This window comes from Ranitomeya imitator, chromosome 7 (genome assembly GCF_032444005.1).
Source record: "Ranitomeya imitator isolate aRanImi1 chromosome 7, aRanImi1.pri, whole genome shotgun sequence".
Taxonomy (NCBI): domain Eukaryota; kingdom Metazoa; phylum Chordata; class Amphibia; order Anura; family Dendrobatidae; genus Ranitomeya; species Ranitomeya imitator.
The window spans coordinates 91,430,377-91,454,429 of record NC_091288.1 but is presented as its reverse complement, the minus strand read 5'-3'; the positions used below and the strand labels follow the sequence as shown (position 1 = coordinate 91,454,429).

The 24,053-nt window shown below is 42.6% G+C and overlaps 1 protein-coding gene across 1 annotated transcript in view; it reads right to left on the bottom strand.

The window, feature by feature from the left end:
• CD28 (CD28 molecule) overlaps positions 1-24,053 on the bottom strand; it is a 44,711-nt gene that overhangs the window by 18,332 nt on the left and 2,326 nt on the right. Inside the window, exon 2 of the mRNA XM_069735375.1 lies at positions 7,326-7,430. Within this exon, the coding sequence (XP_069591476.1) occupies positions 7,326-7,430 (105 nt within the window). The remainder of the gene's footprint in view (positions 1-7,325; positions 7,431-24,053) is intronic.

Here is a 24,053-nt window from a genome sequence, read left to right as displayed (position 1 = left end):
GGTCGAGGCCTGGCAGCCTCGACCAATCAGAGGGCCGGGATTTCCACGACAGACAGACAGACAGACGGAAAAACCCTTAGGCAATTATATATATAGATATATGTTAGTGAGACACATATATATATATATATATATATATATATATATATATATATATATATATTCATCCAGCGCGAGATAGCTTAAAAGCCGGTAATTCAATTGCCGGCTTTTGCTATCTCCTTCCTAAACCCGACATGATATGAGACATGGTTTACATACAGTAAACCATGTCATATCCCCATTTTTTTTTTGCATATTCCACACTACTAATGTTAGTAGTGTGTATGTGCAAAATTTGGGCGTTCTAGCTATAAAATTAAAGGGTTAAATGGTGGAAAAAATTGGCGGGGGCTCCCGCGCAATTTTCTCCGCCAGAGTAGTAAAGCCAGTGACTGAGGGCAGATATTAATAGCCTGGAGAGGGTCCACGGTTATTGGCCCCCCGTGGCTAAAAACATCTGCCCCCAGCCACCCCAGAACAGGCACATCTGGAAGATGCGCCTATTCTGCCACTTGGCCACTCTCTTCCCATTCCCGTGTAGCGGTGGGATATGGGGTAATGAAGGGTTAATATCACCTTGCTATTGTAAGGTGACATTAAGCCAGATTAATAATGGAGAGGCGTCAATTCTGACACCTATCCATTATTAATCCAATAGTCTGAAATGGTTAAAAAAAACACAAACACATTATTAAAAAGTCTTTTAATGAAATAAAAACACATGTTGTTTTAATATTTTATTATTCTGGTAATCCACCTGAAGACCCTCGCTCTGTGACAAAGAAAAAATAATAAACCAACAATATCCATACCTTCCGAGGATCTGTCACGTCCCACGATGTAAATCCATCTGAAGGGGTTAATTTTTTTTACAGCCAGGAGGTCTGCTATAATGCAGCTGTGCTCCGGACTGTAAAACCCCAGCGAATGAATGGAAACTAGGTCAATGACCTGTAGTTACCTCTGCTGGATGTCCTTCGAGCGTGGGAAAAAAATCAGAAAAGTTCCCAGGCTCGAGTTCATATGAGGACAACCAGCAGAGGGCGCCTCACCGCAAATGAAGATAACTACAGGTCATTGACCTAGTTTCCATTCATTCGCTGGGGTTTTACAGTCAGGAGCATAGCTGCATTATAGCAGAGTTCCTGGCTGTAAAAAAAATTAACCCCTTCAGATGGATTTACATCGTGGGATGTGACAGATCCTCAGAAGGTATGGATATTGTTGGTTTATTATTTTTTCTTTGTCACAGAGCGAGGGTCTTCAGGTGGATTACAAGAATAATAAAATATTAAAACAACATGTGTTTTTATTTCATTAAAATACTTTTTAATAATGTGTTTGTGTTTTTTTAACCATTTCAGACTATTGGATTAATAATGGATAGGTGTCAGAATTGATGCCTCTCCATTATTAATATGGCTTAATGTCACCTTACAATAGCAAGGTGACATTAACCCTTCATTACCCCATATCCCACCACTACACGGGAATGGGAAGAGAGTGGCCAAGTGGCAGAATAGGCGCATCTTCCAGATGTGCCTGTTCTGGGGTGGCTGGGGGCAGATGTTTTTAGCCAGGGGGGTGGGGGCAATAACCGTGGACCCTCTCCAGGCTATTAATATCTGCCCTCAGTCACTGGCTTTACTACTCTGGCGGAGAAAATTGCGCGGGAGCCCACGCCAATTTTTTCCGCCATTTAACCCTTTAATTTTATAGCTAGAACGCCCAAATTTTGCACATACACACTACTAACATTAGCAGTGTGGAATATGCAAAAAAAAAGGTGATATGACATGCTTTACTGTATGTAAACCATGTCTCATATCATGTCGGGTTCAGGAAGGAGATAGCAAAAGCCGACAATTGAATTACCGGCTTTTAAGCTATCTAGCGCTGTATGAAATATTAATATATATACATATATCTGTCTCACTGACATATATATATATATATATATATATATATATATACCTATTCTATGTGTACACATTTATTCTACCTATTCTATTGTAAGCTGTCAGTGTGATTTTACTGTACACCGCACTGAATTGCCGGCTTTTCTCTCTAACACCGCTGCGTATTTCTCGCAAGTCACACTGCTGGTCCGTGTGTAATCCGTATTTTTCTGGCTTCCATAGACTTTCATTGGCGATTTTTTTTGTGCAATACGGTGACAAACGCAGCATGCTGCGATTTTCTACGGCCGTAGAAAGCCGTATAATACGGATCAGTAAAATACGGCAGATACTGTAGGAGCTGAGGCATAGAGAATAATTGGGCCGTGTGTAATGCGTGTTTTACAGACGTATTTTATGCGCTCATACGTCCGTAAAACTCGCTAGTGTGATGCCGGCCTTACTCTGCACTCTTCGGATCCCAAACCATCTCAATTGACATGAGATCAGGTGATTACAGAGGCCATGTCATCTGAAACAGCAATCCTCTCCTTTTTGGTTACTTAGCCCTTATCTAACATTGAAGTTGGTTGTGGGTCATTGTCCGGGTACAACATAAATCGCAAACCAGATGAAACGGCATGTTGTTTCAGAATGCTGTCATAGTCATGTTGGATAAGTGTGCCTTGAATTTTAAATAAATCATCATCAGTGTCACCAGCAAAGCACCCCCACAACATCACACCCTTTTCATGCTTCACAGTGTGCCCACATATGTGCAGTAGACACCATCTGCTCACCTTTTCTGTATCTTACAAAGACATGGCAGTTGGCATAACAAATATCAGATTATTGCTCATCAGACCGCAGAGCAGATTTCCAATGATCTATTGTCCAGTCTTTGTGTTGCTTGGCCCAAACATTTCTCTTCTGTTTGTTTGCAGTCCTTCCTTAGTGGTGGCTTCTTTGCAGAAATTCAACCATAAAGACCTGCTGTTGTAGTCTCCTCTGGACAGTTGATGTTGAGAATTGTCTGCTACGTATTACCTGTGCATCAATCATGAGGGCTACTATATGATGTGCTGTCAATTTGCAGTTTCTGAGGATGGTAACTCTGATGAACTTATCCTCTGCAGTGGAGATAATCCATGGTCTTTCTTTCATGGAGCAGTCTTTATGAAAGCCAGTTTTATCATGATGATATATGATTTTCATAACTGAACACGAGGGTATTTTCAAGGTTCAAGCAGTATTCCAGAATGACTGAACTTTATTTTTTAAAGTAATGATACTCTGTTTTTTTATTTATTGAGCTGAGTTTTTCTTGCTATATTCTGACTTACAGCAGTTATGGAATGGTGCTCAGCATTCTATAAAACCATGTATCAACACTGACTCTGAAAAACACACCTGATGGTCGCAAATTCTTTTAAAAGGCCCGTGATTCCTCAAATGAACTCTTGTGGAGGCAAATCTGTTCAATGGAAGCCATTCTGTGTAATTGCCTGATGAAGATGCATCAGAGTAAAGAGTAGGGCAATTTGAGGAATGTATGGTATAGCACATCATTATTGTGTGTTTCACACTTGCTTCTTTACTCTGTTTCCATATGTGTTCCTTCACGGGTTTGCTGCCTTCATTCTGAATCTACAAAATGCACATTCCAATATGAACAAGGAAAATCACTGCATGAACAAGTGTGTTCAAGCTTTTGTCTAATACTGTCTGCATATAATTTTCTGCAGTCCTTGAGTTGAGCAGCATTTCTGGTGTGACGCATGAAGGCACACACCATTCAGAAAAGGTGACAAATTCATTAAGTGGAGTTTGCCTCTTATTGAATTCAGCACCTTCTACTTCAGCTTTAATTCATGTTACTCGTGGTTTTGACAGCATAAATCAATTGACAGGTTATCTTTAACCCCTTTCCGACATCGGACGTATATTTATGCCGATGTCGGACTCCCTCCCTATGTGGGCTACAGCGGTGAGCCCACATCTTTCCGGGGACATGTCACCGGTTTTGAATGGCTGGCATGTGTCTTCAATAGCCGCGGGTGGAATCGCGACCCACCCGTGGCTATTAACCAGTTAAATGCCACTGTCAAACTCTGACAGCTGCATTTAAATTGCGCTTCCAGCAATCGTGCTGGAAATACGCACATGGGTGGAGTCCTCTATGGTTGTCAGTGGCGGCTTGCTGTGAGCGCCACCCAGTGGTTGGCGCTCACAGCAAGTGAGTAAATTTGCTATATAGAGGAGATCTGGACATCGCCTCTATGTAGCAGAGCCGATCGGGTTGTGGCAGCTTCTAGTCTCCTATGGAGACTATTGAAGCATGCCAAAAGTAAAAAAAATAACAAAATTTAAAAAATATAAAAGTTAAAAACACCCCCCTTTTGCCCCATTCAAAATAAAACAATAAAAATAAAATCAAACATACACATATTTGGTATCGCTGCATTCAGAATCGCCCAATCTTTCAATAAAAAAAGTAATAACCTGATGGCTAAACAGCGTAGCAAAAAAAACATCAAAACGCCAAAATTACATTTTTTTGCTCATTACAATACATTAACGGGCGATCAAAAGATCGCATCTGCACCAAAATGGTATAATTTAACAGGTCTGCTCAGCACGCAAAAACTAAGCCCTCACCCAACCCAAGATCATGAAAACTGGAGACACTATGGGTATCGGAAAATGGCACAATATATATATATTTTTTGTATAACAATGTTTGGAATTTTTTTCACCACTAGACATGTTTGGTGTCTCTGAGCTTGTAATGACCTGGATAATCATAATGACAGGTCAGTTTTAGCATTTAGTGAACCTAGTAAAAAAGCCAAACAAAAAACAAGTGTGGGATTGCACTTTTTTGCAATTTCACTGCACTTGGAATTTTTTCACCGTTTTCTAGTACACAACATGGTAAAACCAATGGCGTCGTTCAAAAGTACAACTCGTCCCACAAAAAAACAAGCCCTCACACAGCCATATTGATGGAAAAATAAAAACTTATGGCTCTGGGAAGAAGTGGAGCGAATAACCAAAAAGCAAAACCGAAAAAAGCTGCGGGGGTTAAGGGGTTAATAACCTTTTTAGACCAGCAGAGCATGCTTCAGAAGCACACAGAAAAATCACCAATAGATTCTTTGCACATAGACTGCCTTTGTTCTTGGCAGCACAGCTCCTGTTTACCCAGCAAGCACACAAAATACTATTTCGCTTAACAAACTGGCATTTTACTTCTTTGATAGATGATCAGTGGTTTTATAACATTGCATGATTTTCATGAAAACGAGTGTTGACAATAATCACTTCTTGATCCCAATCCATTTTGCCAATAATTTCCTTTTCCAATATGGTCTGCTGATCACTAAGCAAGTTTTGATTCATCACTTGCCTTAATCTATACTTTATACCACTCGTTACCTATGCCAGATAATATACATCCTACTATGTTGAATTTTTACTGGTTGTAGGCACTTTTGAGGTATTATTGGCCATTTTTCTCTTCTGTCATTCCCATACAAAACAAGCACTTTTTACCATTTCCTTTTTGTGTCTCCCCTATTTCCTCAAAGAATGCAATATTGTAAGTAGAGCGCTCACTCCTTTTGGCAATTCTTGAATTAAGTTTTGCTCTTTAATGTAAAGTGCGGCGAGATATATCGGCGCTATAGAAATAAAATTATTATTTTATTATTACCCTTGGCCCAATACTGTATTTTTTCATAGCTTCCATGAATTATTTTCTTGTGACTTCTTTTTTCAGTACTTGCTATTTACTTTTGTGAGGGTCCGCTATATATCATTGTGTTCTGCTGTTCCTCTCCCCTCCCTATATGCGGTTTTAACTTGGTGTCCACTGTCTTGTTTGTAGTTAGCATTTGCATGTCTAATTTTCTATCAATAAAGTAAAGTAGTTTTGTATTAACCCCTTAGTGACGGAGCCAAATTTTTGAAATCTGACCAGTGTCACTTTATGTGGTAATAACTCCGAAACGCTTCAACAAATCCCAGTGATTTTGAGAATGTTTTTTCGTGACACATTATACTTTATGATAATGGTAAATTTAGGTCAATATGTTTTGTGTTTATTTATAAAAAAAATATCAAAATTTGAGAAAAATGTTAAAAAATTAGCAATTTTCAAACTTTGAATGATTATCCCTTTAATCCACGACTCGTTAAAGGGTTGATTGTGACTTGTAGGATCGCTACTTCCAACAGATGGCGCTATAGAGTTTAAGTCCTCTTTTTCTCAGAAGAGCCAATTTGCATATTATATTTCCCAGAGGAGCATTGCACGGCGAATAAGCCTCCTTACCTTGGCAAGCCAGAGATGGTATGTCACTCTCCATAAGGAGAAACGATACCCCTTAGACCCCAGTGCAGAATCTCTCACCTAGCCAAATCAGTTCTCATGCTTCGCACTGACGAGGGCCAACAGCCCGAAGCACCGTGTCTGCGAATTGAGATATTGATTTGGCTTTTATCCTAAGTCATATTGCACGACTCGTTAAAGGGTTGATTGTGACTTGTAGGATTGCTACTTCCAACAGGTGGCGCTATAGAGTTTAAGTCCTCTTTTTCTCAGAAGAGGCAATTTGCACCCTTTTATCCAGATAGTCATACATTAGCAAACCATTAATAAATAACATTTCCCACATGTCGGCTTTACATCAGCACCAATTGCAAAATGTTATTTTATTTTGTTAGCATTTTAGGTGGATTAAAAATGTAGTAGCAATTTTTCATTTTTTCAAGGAAATTTACAAAATTTATTTTTTTAGGGACTTATCCATATTGAAGTGACTTTAGGGGTCTCATATATTGGGAAACCCCCAAACGTGATACCATTTTAAAAACAGCACCCCCAGACATATTGAAAACTGCAGTCAGGTAGTTTATTAACTCTTTAGGTGCTTTACAGGAATTAATGCAGAGTGGCATTAAAAATTGGAAATTCCCAAAGTTTCTAAAAAGCAGATTTTGTTCAAAAATGAAAAATAGTTTCGCCTACATAATTTTCCCAACGACATGGATTAACCAAGTAAAATCTGATAAACTCCAAAATAAACTTTTCTAAAATGTACAAAAGCCTACATACTGTATATGTTTAATTAATTTCCTTTCCCAATATCTCTGCTACTCATAATAAGCTGAGCAGACAGGAACCATAAAAGAAGGAGAAAATAAAGTGCTTCCTTGAGCAGAAGTGAGACCGAGAATTCACAAAAATGAGCCAAGCATGCAGCTCCCAGGATTTGGATTCACTACCTTCAACCTCACTCTGACCCGTATCTACAGAGTGTTGAGATGATTTGACCTCCGGTCATCTAACGAGCACCAACAGATAGCACATAGAATTTTTACCAGAATCTAGATGTAGTTGTTTGTCACATGGAGATATCAGTTTCTCCACCAACCGACATGAAATGGGAATACCTCTGTTAACATTTTCTTCCTCCATGGAAAATCCTGCAAAGCAACAGAAGATATTTCAATACCCAATCTCATTAGACAAGAGGTCAGTGTATACAGATTGTCACATAACTGACATAGGAGATCATAATTGCTGGCCATAATGTTTTATGGAAAGGAGGAGGGACAAGGTAGAGACAGACAAATATGTTCTGCTGCAAGTTCTCCTGAAAAGACAGTTACACTTTGAAAAAAAAAGTAACTAGCAATTTGATTTTCCCTCTTTACATAATTTTAACCCCTTAGTGACAGAGCCAATTTGGTACTTAAAGACCGAGTCAATTTTTACAATTCTGACCACTGTCACTTTATGAGGTTATAACTCTGGAACGCTTTAACAGATTCCGCTGATTCTGAGATTGTTTTTTGTGACATATTGTACTTCATGATAATGGTAACATTTCTTCGATACTACTTGCGATTACTTATGAAAAAAACGGAAATATGGCGAAAATTTTTAAAATTTTGCAATTTTCAAACTTTGTATTTTTATGTCCTTAAATCAGAGAGATATGTCATGAAAAATAGTGAATAAATAACATTTCCCACATGTCTACTTTACATCAGCACAATTTTGGAAACAAAAATTTTTTTTTGTTAGGGAGTTATAAGGGTTAAAAGTTGACCAGCAATTTCTCATTTTTACAACACCATTTTTTATTAGGGACCACATCACATTTGAAGTCATTTTGAGGGGTCTATATGATAGAAAATAACCAAGTGTGACACCATTCTAAAAACTACACCCCTCAAGGTGCTCAAAACCACATTCAAGAAGTTTATTAACCCTCTACGTGCTTCACAGGAACTGAAACAATGTGGAAGGAAAAAATGAACATTTAACTTTTTTTTGCAAACATTTTAATTCAGAACCATTTTTTTTATTTTCCCATCTGTAAAAACAGAAATGTAACCATAAATTTTGTTATGCAATTTCTCCTGAACACGACAATACCCCATATGTGGGGGTAAACCACTTTTTCGGCGCACCGCAGAGCTTGGAAGTGAAGGAGCGCCGTTTGACTTTTTCAATGCAGAATTGGCTGGAATTGAGATCGGACGGCATGTCACGTTTAGAGAGCCCCTGATGTGCCTAAACAGTGGAAACCCCCCATAAGTGACACCATTTTGGAAACTAGACCCCTTAAGGAACTTATCTAGATGTGTGGTGAGCACTTTGAAGCCCCAAGTGCTTCACAGAAGTTTATAACGTAGAGCCGTGAAAATAAAAAATCGCATTTGTTTACACAAAAATGATTTTTCGCCCACAAATTCTTATTTTCACAAGGGTAGCAGGAGAAATTAGACCACAAAAGTTGTTGTGCAATTTCTCCTGAATACGTCGATACCCCATATGTGGGGGTAAACCACTTTTTGGGCGCACCGCTGAGCTTGGAAGTGAAGGAGCGCCGTTTGACTTTTTCAATGCAGAATTGGCTGGAATTGAGATCGGACGCCATGTTGCATTTGGAGAGCCCCTGATGTGCATAAACAGTGGTAACTCCCCACAAGTGACACCATTTTGGAAACTAGACCCCTTAAGGAACTTATCTAGATGTGTGGTGAGCACTTTGAACCCCAAAGTGCTTCACAGAAGTTTATAACGTAGAGCCGTGAAAATAAAAAATCACATTTTTTCTACAAAAATGATCTTTTTGCCCCCAAATTTTTATTTTCACAAGGGTAACAGGAGAAATTAGACCACAAAAGTTATTGTGCAATTTCTCCTGAGTACGTCGATACCCCATATGTGGGGGTAAACCACTGTTTGGGCGCACTGCAGAGCTTGGAAGAGGAGTGCCGTTTTACTTTTTCAATGTAGAATTGGCTGGAATTGAGATCGTACACCATGTCGCGTTTGGAGAGTCCCTGATGTGCCTAAACAGTGAAAAACCCCCACAAGTGACCCCATTTTGTAAACTAGACCCCTTAAGGAACTTATTTCGATGTGTGGTGAGAACTTTAAACCCCCAGGTGCTTCACAGAAGTTTGTAACGTAGAGCCGTGAAAATAAAAAAATCACATTTTTTCTACAAAAATGATATTTTTGCCCCCAAATTTTTATTTTCACAAGGGTAACATGAGAAATTAGACCACAAAAGTTGTTGTGCAATTTCTCCTGAGTACGTCAATACCCCATATGTGGGGGTAAACCACTGTTTGGGCGCACCGCAGAGCTTGAAAGAGAAGGAGTGCCGTTTTACTTTTTCAATGTAGAATTGGCTGGAATTGAGATCGGACGCCATGTCGCGTTTGGAGAGCCCCTGATGTGCCTAAATAGTAGAAACCCTTATCTAGATGTGTGGTGAGAACTTTGAATGCCCAATTGCTTCACAGAAGTTTAGAATGCAGAGTCGTGAAAATAAAAAATTTTTTTTTTTCAACAAAAAAGATATTGTAGCCCCCAAGTTTTTATTTTCACAAGGGTAACAGGAGAAATTGGACAGCAATAGTTGTTGTCCAATTTATTCCGAGTATGCTGATGCCCCATATGTGGAGGTAAACCACTGTTTGGGCGCACGGCAGAGCTCGGAAGGGAAGGAGCACCGTTTTGGAATGCAGACTTAGATAGAATGGTCCGTGGGCGTTATGTTGCGTTTGCAGAGCCCCTGATGTACCTAAACAGTAGTAACCCGCCACAAGTGACCCCATTTTGGAAACTAGACCCCCCAAGGAACTTATATAGATGTGTGGTGAGAACTTTGAATGCCCAAGTGCTTCACAGTTTATAATGCAGAGTCGTGAAAATAAAAAATATTTTTTTTTCCACAAAAAAGGTTTTGTAGCCCCCAAGTTTTTATTTTTACAAGGGTAACAGGAGAAATTGGACCCCAAAAGTTGTTGTCCAATTTATCCCGAGTATGCTGATGCCCCATATGTGGGGGTAACCCACTGGGCGCACGGCAGAGCTCAGAAGGGAGGCAGCACCATTTGACTTTTCGAGCGCAAAATTGGCTGTTGTGTTTGGAGACCCCCTGATGTACCTAAACAGTGGAAACCCCCAATTCTAACTCCAACCCTAACCCCAACACACCCCTATCCCTAATCCCAACCCGATCCATAATCCTAATCACAACCCTAACGATAATCACAACCCTTACCCCAAAACAACCCTAATGTCAACCCTAACCATAACCCTAATCAAAACCCTAAATTCAACGCACCCCTAATCCCAATCTCAACCCTAACCTCAAACCTAACCCTAATCCCAATACACCCCTAATCCCAACCCTAACCTTAACCCTAATCCCAAACCTATCCCTAATCCCAAGCGTAACCCTAATGCCAACCCTAATCCAAACCCTAACCCTAATCCCAACTCTAACCCTAACTTTAGCCGCAACCCTAGCCCTAACTTTAGCTCCAACCCTAAGGCTACTTTCATACTTGCGTCGTTTGGCATCCATCGCAATCCGTCGTTTTGGACAAAAAACGGATCCTGCAAATGTGCCCTCAGGATGCGTTTTTTTGCCCATAGACTTGTATTGCCGACGGATCGCGACGTGCACTGGATCAGCTGTGTTTTGGCGGATCGTCGGCACAAAAAATCTTTCAATGTAACGTTTTTTTGTGCGTCGCGTCCGCCATTTCCGACCACGCATGCGTGGCCGTAACTCCGCCCCCTCCTCCCCAGGACATAGATTGGGCAGCGGATGCGTTGAAAAACTGCATCCGCTGCCCACGTTGTGCACAATTTTCACAACGTGCGTAGGTATGTCGGGCCGACGCATTGCAACGGCCCCGTACCGACGCAAGTGTGAAAGAAGCCTAACCCTAAATTTAGCCCTAACCATAACCCTATATTTAGCCCCAACCCTAACCCTAAATTTAGCCCTAACCCTAACCCTAACCCTAACCCTAGCCCTAACCCTAGCTCTAACCCTAACCCTAACCCTAGCCCTAGCCCTAACCCTAACGCTAACCCTATTCCTAATTTTAGCCCCAACTGCTTTCTCCTGCCGGCCGGCAGATGGCGACAGATGGCGGGCGCACTGCGCATGCGCCCGCCATTTTGTTTCCTAAAGAAGATGCCGGCGGGCAGGAGGGGACGTAGGAGGACCCAGGGACCCAGGGACACCGGTAAGTATAATAGGGTCCCTGAATCCCCCTATTTCTCTGTCCTCTGATGTGCGATCACATCAGAGGACAGAGAATTACACACCACTTTTTTTTTTTGCGATCGCCGGTAAACAGTTAATTACCAGCGATCGCAAAACAGGGGTCGGTATAACCGACCCCGATCATTTTCTTTGGGGTCTCGGCTACCACCGGCAGCCAAGACCCCAAAGATCCTCCCAGTGCCGGCCGGCGGGCGCACTGCGCATGCGCCCGCCATTTTTTTGCCGGAAAAAGATGGCGGCGCCCATCGGGAGCCACGAGGAGCACCGGGGGAGACAGGTGAGTATTGGGGGGCTATCTGGGACCCCATTTCTCTGTCCTCTGATGTGTGATCACGTCAGAGGACAGAGAAATTAAAAGGGAAATTGCGTTTTTTTTGCGATCGCCGGTAAACGTTTAATTACCGGCGATCGCAAAAGCGGGGTTGGTAAAAAAAAACCCGAATCATGTTCTCTGAGGTCTCGGCTACCCCCGGAGAAAATCGGACTCTGGGGGGCGCTATTTACTTTTTCCACAGCGCCGGTAATTAACGGCGCTGTGGTTTAAGTACCCTTAACTGCCGCCGTTAAAAGGCGTATCGGCGGTAGTTAAGGGGTTAAACTTCTCTCTGTAATTGATAATTCTGGTTAATACTTGGATAATGTAGTGTGACATTGACAAGAAAATAAATGACCGGTATAGCTTCTGTCACTGCTCACATCACTGAAAACAGTTACTGTAAGCATCTAAGCATCCCAGGACTTTGACAGTCGACTCAGGACATTGCATTGCCTCCTGTCAGTTAAAGTGCCAGGGCAAAGGAACACTTTGGACAAAATAGATACGTTGTGTTATGTGTTCTAGTGCAGAATCTAGAGAGTGCACATCAAAGGGAATAAAAGAATTAACATGGTACGCAATGCTCCAACAAGAAAATCTTCATTATACACCACAAATTCACATGTATCTTACTGCTGCTCACAAAGTAATGCATTATGGCCCCCCATTATGCCCCCCCCCCTGCAATTTCTCCAAAATTATGATGTAAATTGCTTTGAAAAGTTGCAAAGCTCGAGTTTCACAAAAATATTGCAACTTTTTGCTTGGAACCACTGTGTCTGGGCCTCACCAAATCTGACCATGGATGCACAGCGGCTGACAAAGGAAAGACAAAGGAGGCAGGACCAGCTGCTACTCCAGGACTGACCTCAGGTAGATGGCAGCTGAACAGGATAGCCCAAATGAAAGGTATTCAAAATTGAAGGCATACTGACCCAGCATGGCTACCACAGCATCTTGCAGCGGCATGCTATTCCATCCGGTTTGCGTTTAGTTGGACCATCATTTATTTTTCAACAGGACAATGACCCCAAACACACCTCCAGGCTGTGTAAGGGCTATTTGACCAAGAAGGAGAGTGATGGGGTGCTACGCCAGATGACCTGGCCTCCACAGTCATCAGACCTGAACCCAATCGAGATGTTTTGGGGTGAGCTGGACCACAGAGTGAAGGCAAAAGGGCCAACAAGTGCTAATCATCTCTGGGAACAACTTCAAGATTTTTGGAAGACCATTTCCGGTGACTACCTCTTGAAGCCCATCAAGAGAATGCCAAGAGTGTGCAAAGCAGTCATCAAGGCAAAAGGTGGCTACTTTAAAGAACCTAGAATATAAGACATATTTTCAGTTGTTTCACACTTTTTTGTTAAGTATATAATTCCACATGTGTTAATTCATAATTTTGATGCCTTCAGTGTGAATTTAAAATTGTCATAGTCATGAAAATACAGAAAAATCTTTAAATGAGAAGGTGTGTTCAAACTTTTGGTCTGTACTGTATATATACTGTGTGTATATATATATATATATATATATATATATATATATATATATATATATACAGTCATGGCCAAAAGTGTCAGCACCCTGGAAATTGTCACAGAAAATGAAGTATTTCTCCCAGAAAATGATTGCAATTACACGTTTTGATATATACATGTTTATTTCCTTTGTGTGTATTGGAATAACACAAAAAAACGAGAAAAAAGGCAAATTGGGAATCATTTCACACAAACCCCCCAAATTGTTGGCACTTTTTCAAAATTGTGGGTAAGCAACTTTGTTTCAAGCATGTGATGCTTGTGCAAAATCACCAATCAAGGTCCAAGGAAATTCAAGCTTTCCTGCAGACTCAGGTTGCATCAGTGTTAGCGCAAACTATACGTCGACATTTGAATTAACTGAAACGCTATGGCAGGAGATTCCCACTGCTGATACAGATAAAAAGATAGACTACAGTTTGCCAAAATGTATGTGTAAGACAAAATCCTTCTGGGAAAGCGTCTTGTGAAAAGATGAGACCAAGATAGAGTTTTTTAGTAAAGCTCATTATTTAACAGAATGAGGCCTATGAAAAAAAGAACACAGTACCCCTGGCACTGGATGCCTTGACTGGGTTTTCAAGCTATCATGCAGGCTGAAGATTACCAAAGGATTTTGGGTCGCAATGTAGTTGTCAGTGTCAGAAAGCTAGGTTTGCATACTAGATATTGGTCTTCCAGCAGGATAATGACTCCAAGCAAACATACTTCAAGAAGCACCCAGAAATGGATGGAAACAAAGAGCTGAAATGTTTTGAAGTGGCAAGCAATGAGTCTGGATCTAAATCGCATTGAATACCTGTAGATAGATTTTAAAATTGCTGTTGGGAGAAGGCACCAATCAAATATGAGAGACATGGAGCTGTTTGCAAAAGAAGAATGGTTAAAAGCTCCAGATGAGTGGTGTAAAAAGCTTGTTGATGGTTATAAGAAGTGATTGATTGCAGTTATTTATTCCAAAGGGTGTGGAATATTAAGTTGAGGGTGCCAAGAATTGTGTCTGGTCCTTTTTGGGGGGGGGGGTTGTGTCAAATTAAGGCGAAATTGACTTTTTTTCTCTTTTTTGTGTTGTTCCAATACTAATATACGCAAAGGAAATAGACATTTGAATAACAAAACGTGTAATTGCAATAACTTTCTGGGAAAAATACTTAAAGGGAACCTGTCACCCCGTTTTTTGAGATTGAGCTATAAATACTGTTAAATAGGGCCTGCGCTGTGTGTTCCTATAGTGTATGTAGTGTACCCCGATTCCCCACCTATGCTGAGAAATAACTTACCAAAGTCGCCGTTTTCGCCTGTCAATCAGGCTGGTCAGGTCGGGAGGGCGTGGTGACATCGCTGGTTCTTCCTCAGCTTTACGTTGGTGGCGTAGTGGCGTAGTGGTGAAGACACAGCGCGCGATCTGCGCTGTCATCCCTTTCGTCGGTGGGGGCGGCTTTGGGAAAATGGCCGCCGCGATCTCTAATGCGCACGCGCGGCATCCCGCGGCCATTTTCCTGAAGCCCCGTGCAGCAGAGCACTCGATCTGCGCACGCGCGGCCCCAGGAAGATGGCCGCCCCCACCGACGAAAGGGATGACAGCGCAGATCGCGCGCTGTGTCTTCACCACTACGCCACTACGCCACCAACGTAAAGCTGAGGAAGAACCAGCGATGTCACCACGCCCTCCCGACCTGACCAGCCTGATTGACAGGCGAAAACGGCGACTTTGGTAAGTTATTTCTCAGCATACATGGGGAATCGGGGTACACTACATACACTATAGGAACACACAGCGCAGGCCCTATTTAACAGTATTTATAGCTCAATCTCAAAAAACGAGGTGACAGGTTCCCTTTAATTCTCTGGAACAATTTCAAGGGTGCCAACACTTTCTGCCATGACTGTATATGTTTATATGTTGTGCACTGTGTGTGTCTCATAATTGACAGGTTTTTATATTTTTATGCATTACTTTATGATTAAAATTATTTATACTCATTTTGGCACTATACATTTCTATTTTGGTATCTTGTACGTGATAGTTGTTATAAAACCAAATCGTGATAATTGAGCTGGTGCTATAAATTTGGTGAATTCTTGTTTCCATTGTTACTAGCTGAGTTTATGACTGTCCGCCTTATCAACAAAACACACTTTGTTGCATTATTGTGGTCTAAAGGTACCTTCACACTGATCAACTTCACAACGATATCGCTAGCGATCCGTGACGTTGCAGCGTCATGGATACCGATATCGTTGTGTTTGACACGCAGCAGCGATCTGGATCCTGCTGTGACATCGTTGGTCGGAGCAGAAAATCCAGAACTTTATTTTGTCGCTGGATCTCCCGCAGACATCGCTGAATCGGCGTGTGTGACGCCGATTCAGCGATGTCTTCATTGGTAACCAGGGTAAACATCGGGTTACTAAGCGCAGGGCCGCGCTTAGTAACCCGATGTTTATCCTGGTTACCAGTGTAAATGTAAAAAAAAACAAACACTACATACTTACATTCTGGTGTCTGTCGCGTCCCTTGGCGTTCTGCTTCCCTGCACTGTCAGCGCCGGCCAGCCGTAAAGCAGATTACAGCGGTGACGTCACCGCTGTGCTTTACGGCGCTCACAGTCAGTGCAGGAAAGCACAGCGCCGGGGGACAGACACCGGAATGTAAGTATGTAGTGTTTGTTTTTTTTTACATTAGCACTGGTAACCAGGGTAAACATCGGGTTACTAAGCGCGGCCCTGCGCTTAGTAGCCCGATGTTTACCCTGGTTACCAGTGGACTTTGCATAGTTGGTCACTGGAGAGCTGTCTGTGTGACAGCTCTCCAGCGACCACACAGCGACGCTGCAGCGATCGGGATCGTTGTCTAGATCGCTGCAGCGTCGCTAAATGTGACGGTACCTTTAGCTGTTTTTAAAGCTTTATGTATGTGTATTCTTTGGCCAAGTTAAATATAATTGATATATATTATTTTTATGATCCTCACTTCATGCATACTTCTTTTTTCTTTGTTAGATTTTTTTTAAGTACACAGTGAGTTGATACAGTTCAATTTGTGGTGCTTGTATTTTCTTTTGCTTTACACCCAGCAGAACCACATACTTTTATTTGCCAGGCTTCAACCCCAACATCACAGTTTCAACACAATCAAGTTAATGGGAATGAGCTGTAATACCAGGTATAGTCATAATTAAAATTACTCCATTGCTCTTTATAGAGCAGCGTTAACAATTAAAAGAATTGTGCACTACTGATCAAATTCTAGACTACAGCCTTCATTATTCTGTCTAAACTGAAGATTATTAGGTAAGCATGCAGTTTTTTATTTTTCATTTTAAGCTGTGTAAGAAGAAGGGCTGTACCGGGGGTACCTTTCTTGCGCTGGGTCCGGAACTGTTGGAGCTGCCACCTTTGTTGTCTGGGAGAAAGCTTAGAGACCTGGACCGACCTTTGTTCTTGACAGCAGGGGGCAGAGCTATAGCCATATTAAAGCAGACAGACTTGGCATGCAGCACTCAGCAGGGGAAGTTTGGGGTACGTCCTCTGAACACTGTGACAGTGCAGACCCGCACTACAGCTGATCCCTGCAGTGCCGTCCGTTAAACTAGGGGGCTCCGAGGCTGGGGGACGCTGCCCAGAGACTGAACAGTCAAGAAGGAGAATCAGAAGTCCCACAAGTCTAGTTTCCATGTGCCCTCTCGTCTGGGCCGATATGGATGGTCGGGCCATCCGATGTTTTGTTGAGACCGTCTCACAGGTGACCACGATGCCTGAAATTTACTTCTGATGACATTTCCCTAAAGCGATGCAGCATGCATTGGGCCTAGTGATAAAAATAACGGCTGCTAATCACTTACCCATCCCGGTCGCATGAGTGGTCTGGATGCAAATCACCGTGTGTGTTAAGGACCTGGTTTGGAAGGGAGTGGTGCTGACTGCAGCTAATGGACATGCTGTCACTCTAGGGATGAACATATTGAAGGAATTCGGAAGTCTTCTCATCAACGAGTACCCAGATGTGTTCCTAAAACAGTGGAGCCCTCGCACTCCCCAGAGGAGAGTGTTCCAGCAGCTAATCCATACGGCCCAAGCTCAAGAAACTTCTAGTGATGGGAAGATGTCAGGAAAAGTGATCGTTCCAGCCGCAGCCAAATTGGTTCTGCCGCCAGGTCAGACCGTACATACTCTGCCGGTCCGAGCGTGTACCCCTCTGGAAGGGGTCAAGATACAGATAGAGCCAGCATATATGGAGCAATTACATCCAGGGCTTTTTTGCTGCACAGACGTTAGCTACTGTGCACCATGGGATGGTCCCAGTGGAAGAAGATAATCTCACGCTTCTCCCCCCTGGAGTGAAGTTGCGCAAATTCTGGACATACCAGAGAAGCTGATACCACTACAGGCCATACAGTTGACAGTGAAACAGGGAGATCCTTGGACCGTGGCCATAGACACGGCATCAACACCAGAACTTCAGCACCTGCAAGAGGGGAGCCGTGTTCTGGAGCCTATGCGGACTGAATTAACAGAACTTACACCACAGCAGGTCCATCAGGTAGAAGCTCTGTTAGGATGATAGCAAGATGTGTTTGCACGCCACGAGGATGATTTTGGCTGCACTATGGCAATTACCCACGAGATTCCAATTGGGAATGCCGCGCTCATAAGAGAACGATACCAACAAATCCCATCACAAATGTACCAATAGATTACGGGGATGCTGACACAGATGTTGCAGAGTGGTGTTATTGGAGAAAGCCAGAGCCCATGAGCTACTCCCATTGTGCTAGTACGAAAGAAAGATGGAACTTTACGTTTCTGTGTGGACTATCACAACTGAATGCCTGCACTATGTGAGATTTATATTTCTCATGGTTGAATCTAGCCAGTGGCTATTGGCAAGTACCTACTGTATGTCCGAGCATGACCGAGCAAAAACGACCTTTATACTGCCTATGTGCCTATACGAATTCAACCGGATGCCTTTTGGCCTGGCTAACTCCCCTGGAACAATGCAGCAACTTATGGAGAGGTGTCTAGGCAACTTGAACTTTGAGGCCACTCTTATCTATCTGGATGATATCATCGTGTATGCCATCACGATTGAGGAACATCTGCAAAGACTAGAACAGATGTTGAGCCAGCTTCAGAGACACGTTTGAAAGTGAAGCCTCAGAAGTGTCATTTATTTCGCACCCAGATTGAGTACTTGGGACATGTCTCTATGGAGAGGGTGAGACCATCCTGTGAGAAAATTGCTGCAGTTCAAGATTGGCCTACCCCAAAGACTGTGAAAGATGTACAGCCCTTCCTGTGCCTCACCGGGTATTATCGGCGTTTTGTCAAGAACTTTATTCGCATTTTGAACCCATTGCTAGAACTGTTGAAAGGAGTGCCATCTGGTGCAAAGAACTGGACTATTTTGTGGGGAGAATGCCAGGAGAAAGCGTTTTGAACTTTGAAGGTGGCTTTGACTAAAATGCCAGTGTTAGCCTATGCAGACTTCTCTCAGCCATTTATTCTCCACACTGATGGAAGCTTGCATGGACTTGGAGCTGTGTTGTTTCAGATCCAAGATGGGAAAAAGCAGGTAATTGCATATGCTAGCCAGTCCCTACATGACTCTGAAGGGAATCCAGACAACTACAGTTCGTTCAAACTGGAGCTGTTGACATTAGTGTAGGCCATGACTGAGAAGTTTGCAGAATACTTGTCTGGCTCTGAAGTCCTGGTGCGCACCGATAATAACCTTTTGGCCCACCTGGAAAATGCAAGACTAGGCGCCCTGGAGCAGCACTGGGTGGTTCAGATGGCAAAGTTTCAATATAACATCACATACAAGAGGGGAGCTGAAAAAAAACTCACGCAGATGCCTTATCCAGAGTGACACAGGAAAAGCCTGGGCCCAACCATGACAATGAGCTGGAGGCTGAAGAGGTCCCTGAGTTCCGGGATTCTGTCAGGATGTTGGCAGCTACCTAGGAACAGGTACAGGCAGTGACTCAAAAATGCATACTGGGACGGTCCCATGATGAGTGGGTCTGGTCACAACAAGAAGATGAGGAACTCGTTCAAATGAGACAGTGGGTAACTCTGAAACAACTTCCCAGTCAAAGAGAGAGAGACTCCCTGTCCCCAGGAACTCTGCAAATCATTCGACAGTGGGAAAGGTTTCAACTGAAGAATGGGCTATTGTACCGAAAGATTCAGCTACAACGGGAACTGGGTGTCACCTGGCAGGTGGTGAGCCCCGATGCGCTGCTTTCTAATGTGGCCACGGAAGCACATGAAGGAAGAGCTAACTTTGGTCAAGAGAAGACCTTTCAGTGGCTGCAAAAGCTAGTGTAGAAGCTGCGTATTAGCTAAACCTCTGGAGCAGAGAGCTCCCACACAGACCATCGTGACTTCTGCTCCTCTAGAAGTATTTTGGATAGATTATCTGATGATAGATACGGCCCACCATGGATATGAGCATTGTCTAGTAATGATGGATCACTTCACTAAGTTTACTGTTGTGACTCCGACATGTGACCAACCTGCCGAATCAGCAGCACATGGCATCTGCAAGAATTTCATTCAAGTGTACGGGTGCCCGAAGAGAATCCACTCTGATCTAAGTGCCTGTTTTCTAGGGCGAGTGATGGAAGAACTGCATCGCCTGTGCCAGATCGAAAAATCTCGGATGACACCTTATCACCCTCAGGGAAATAGAGCCTGTGAACTCTTATCCAGATGTTAAAGACACTAGAGGAAGGCTGAAACGCCCGGTGGCCTCAATTCGTAGCTGAGTTAGTGTGGGTGTATAACAACCGAGTACGTCGCACCACCGGTTACTCTCCATATACCCTGCTGCTCGGCCGGCCAAGAAGAGAGATTACTGAGCTGGAGCTGGATCCAGAAGAGGACTACCCATGGACGGGGGTGTCCACTTGGGTCCAAGAACATAGTCATCATCTACAGAAACTACATCGCCTGGTGCAGACCAAGTTTTGAGAACTAGACCATCCAGAGACAGCTCCTCTACGAGGGACAGCTCTTCATCACGTGCTAACACGTTGGCACCACCATTTTAACTTGTTACTCTGCAGTCAGGAAGACGTCGGACTGATAAGTTAACCCTTAATGAACAGTTGCTATACTTGTTGCCCTTGTTACCTCCCATAGCACACCTATTATGCTTATATCATCTGCCAAACCCCTGTTTCTCCCTTCTCCTCCCTGTGTGGAGTATTCCCCTGTTCAAGTAAAAATAACGTTAACCCTTGATCTGCCTTCTGTCTGTTACTGCATCTCGCTACCTGCTCACAGCTGCACAGTTGGGCAGTAACATAGTAACATAGTTAGCAAGGCCGAAAAAAGACAATTGTCCATCCAGTTCAGCCTATATTCCATCAATAAATAAATCCCCAGATCTACACCCTTCTAAAGAACCTAATAACTGTAAGATACAATATTGTTATGCTCCAGGAAGACATCCAGGCCGCTCTTGAACCCCTCGACTGAATTCGCCATGACCACCTCCTCAGGCAAGGAATTCTAGATTTCCACTGCCCTAACAGTAAAGAATCCTCTTCTATGTTGGTGGAAAAACCTTCTCTCCTCAAGACGCAGAGAAAGCCCCCTTGTGACAGACACCTTCCTTGGTATAAACAGATCATTGGAGTGATATTTATATTGTTCCCTTATATACTTATACATGGTTATTAAATCACCCATCAGTCATCTTTTTTCTAGGCTAAATAATCCTAATTTTGCTAATCTCTCTGGGTATTGTAGTTCCCATCCCCTTTCTTAATGTTGTTTCCCTCCTTTGTACTCGCTCTAGTTTCATTATATCCTTCCTGAGCACAGAAGCTCAGTACTGTACACAGTACTCCATTTGCCGTCAAACCAGAGATTTGTACAGAAGCAGCATAATGCTCTCATCATGTGTATCCAGACCTCTTTTAATGCACCCCATGATCCTGTTTGCCTTGGCAGCCGCTGCCTGGCACTGGCTGCTCCAGGTAAGTTTATCATTAACTAGGATCCCCAAGTCCTTCTCCATGTCAGATTTACCCAGTGGTTTCCCATTCAGTGTGTAATGGTGATATTGATTCCTTCTTCCCATGTGTATAACCTTACATTTATCATTGTTAAACCTCATCTGCCACCTTTCAGCCCAATTTTCCAACTTAACCAGATCCATCTGTAGCAGAACACTATCTTCACTTGTATTGTTGACTGCTTTACATAGTTTTGTATCATCTGCAAATATCAATATTTTACTATGCAAACCTTCTACTAGATCATTAATAAATATGTTGAGGAGAATAAGATTCCAACACCGACACCGAGCTGTTCATAATTGGTTGTGTGGTAATGGGCAACACTTTAAAGTGGACCTTCAATTGCTGGAGAGCTATGATCCCTTCAAACAGCTGATTGGTGAGGGAGTTCCACCAAATATTGATGACTTGTTCAATAGATAATCCATGAGGTTTTAAGAAAAGGAGATGCAAAACCACTTTATTGGTCATACATTGTAGCCTTCAATCCAGGCAATTAATATATATTCTTAAATTTTTAAATTGATTCTGTTATCACTTTACAGGAGGTAGCTGAAATGTTCTTTTCATGAAAAGTGACCTACTGGTTGCAGTAGCATCCATTAATCAATTACCTTTAGGCTAAGTGCACACGTTGCAGAATTGCCGCGGAAATTTCCGCTGCAATTCTGCGCCTCCTGCCACGGGTATATCGCATGCGGAATTGGCATGCATATTCCTGCAGAAAACTAGCATTTTGCAAGCATAATTAGCTTGCAGAATGCTAGCGTTTTCCAAGCGATCTGTAGCATCGCTTGGAAAACTGATTGACAGGTTGGTCACACTTGTCAAACAGTGTTTGACAAGTGTGACCAACTTTTTATTATTGATGCAGCCTATTCCGCATCAATAGTAAAAGATAGAATGTTAAAAATAATTTAAAAAAATAAAAAATGGTTATACTCACCTACCGCAAACAGCAGATCTCCTCAGCGGCTTCCGTTCCTATAGATGGTGTGTGTGCAGGACCTTCGATGTCATCGCGATGTCATCGCGGTCATGTGACCGTGACGTCATCGCAGGTCCTTCACACACCATCTACAGGAACGGAAGCGGCCACGTGCAGCGCTGAGGGGCAGGAAGACTCCGGAGGCCATTGAAGGTGAGTATATCACGATTTTTTAATTTTAATTCTTTTTTTTAACAATTATATGGTGCCCAGTCTGTGGAGGAGAGTCTCTTCTCCTCCACCCTGGCTACCAACCGCACATGATCTGCTTACTTCCCGCATGGTGGGCATAGCCCCATGCGGGAAGTAAGCAGATCAATGCATTCCTAGGTGTGCGGAATCCCCGCAATTCTGCAAATTTAATGAACATGCTGCGTTTTTTTCTGGAATGCGAATCCGCTCAGCAAAAAAAATGCAGCATGTGCACAAAAAATGCGGATTGCATTCTATTAAATAGGATGCTTAATGTGAGTGTTTTTTTTTTGCGGTTTTACAGCATTTTTATAGCGAAAAACCGCAAAAAATCTGCTATGTGTGCACACAGCCTTAGGCTAGGTTCACATTGCGTTAGGGCAATCCGTTAAGCGCATAGCGCTAACAGATTGCGCTAACGCAATGTTTGTTTAGGGTCCGCGTTCGGCATCCCCGCTAGCACAGATCCCTGATCTGCGCTAGCGAGGGACGGACCTCGGACGCTGCAAGCAGCGTCCGAGGTCCATCAGAAAAGAACGGCACATCACTAGCACGTGCCGAAAATGGCATGCGCTAGCGATGCGCTACAGCAAAAAATCACATTGCTGTCAATGGGTGCGCTATCGGACCCGTTGCACGGCGTTAATTGCAACATTTTCACCGTGCAACGCAGTCCGTTATCGTTAACCCATTAACGCAATGTGAACCTAGCCTTAAAGGGAATTCAAGGGTTCTGAAGCCAATGCAGCCCACTCCCTATAACCTCCCGTACAAACATACACACACACGCACACACACACAATGAAACACTGATATTTAGGTTCCAGGTAAAATCTTAAAGTTTATGCATTGAAGTCTAGAATCAGATATTTAATGAACACCTACCATCACATCCAAAATTAAATGGCCCCAACTATACAGTAAATGCTTTTGCTCAATATACAGTACAGACGAAAAGTTTGGACACACCTTCTCATTTAAAGATTTTTCTGTATTTTCATGACTATGAAAATTGTACATTCACACTAAAGGCATCAAAACTATGAATTAATACATGTGGATTTATATACTGCAGCAATGTACAATTTTCATAGTCATAAAAATACAGAACAATCTTTAAATGAGAAGGTGTGTCCAAACTTTTGGACTGTACTGAATGTATATTATATATATATATATATATATATATATACATATATATATATATATACATACAGTACAGACCAAAAGTTGGATAGATCCATAGATTCAACTTCCATCTTGGAATGAAGAATACTCAGCTCCTAATAACCCCACATGCCACTATAGAAAGAAAGATAAGAGTTTCTATAGTAAATACTACAGCTAACAGAATTTTGTAAGGGTCAGAGAATGTGCCACTTTATCCACTCTAGATTTCAGTGAACACAACATTTTTACTAGTACC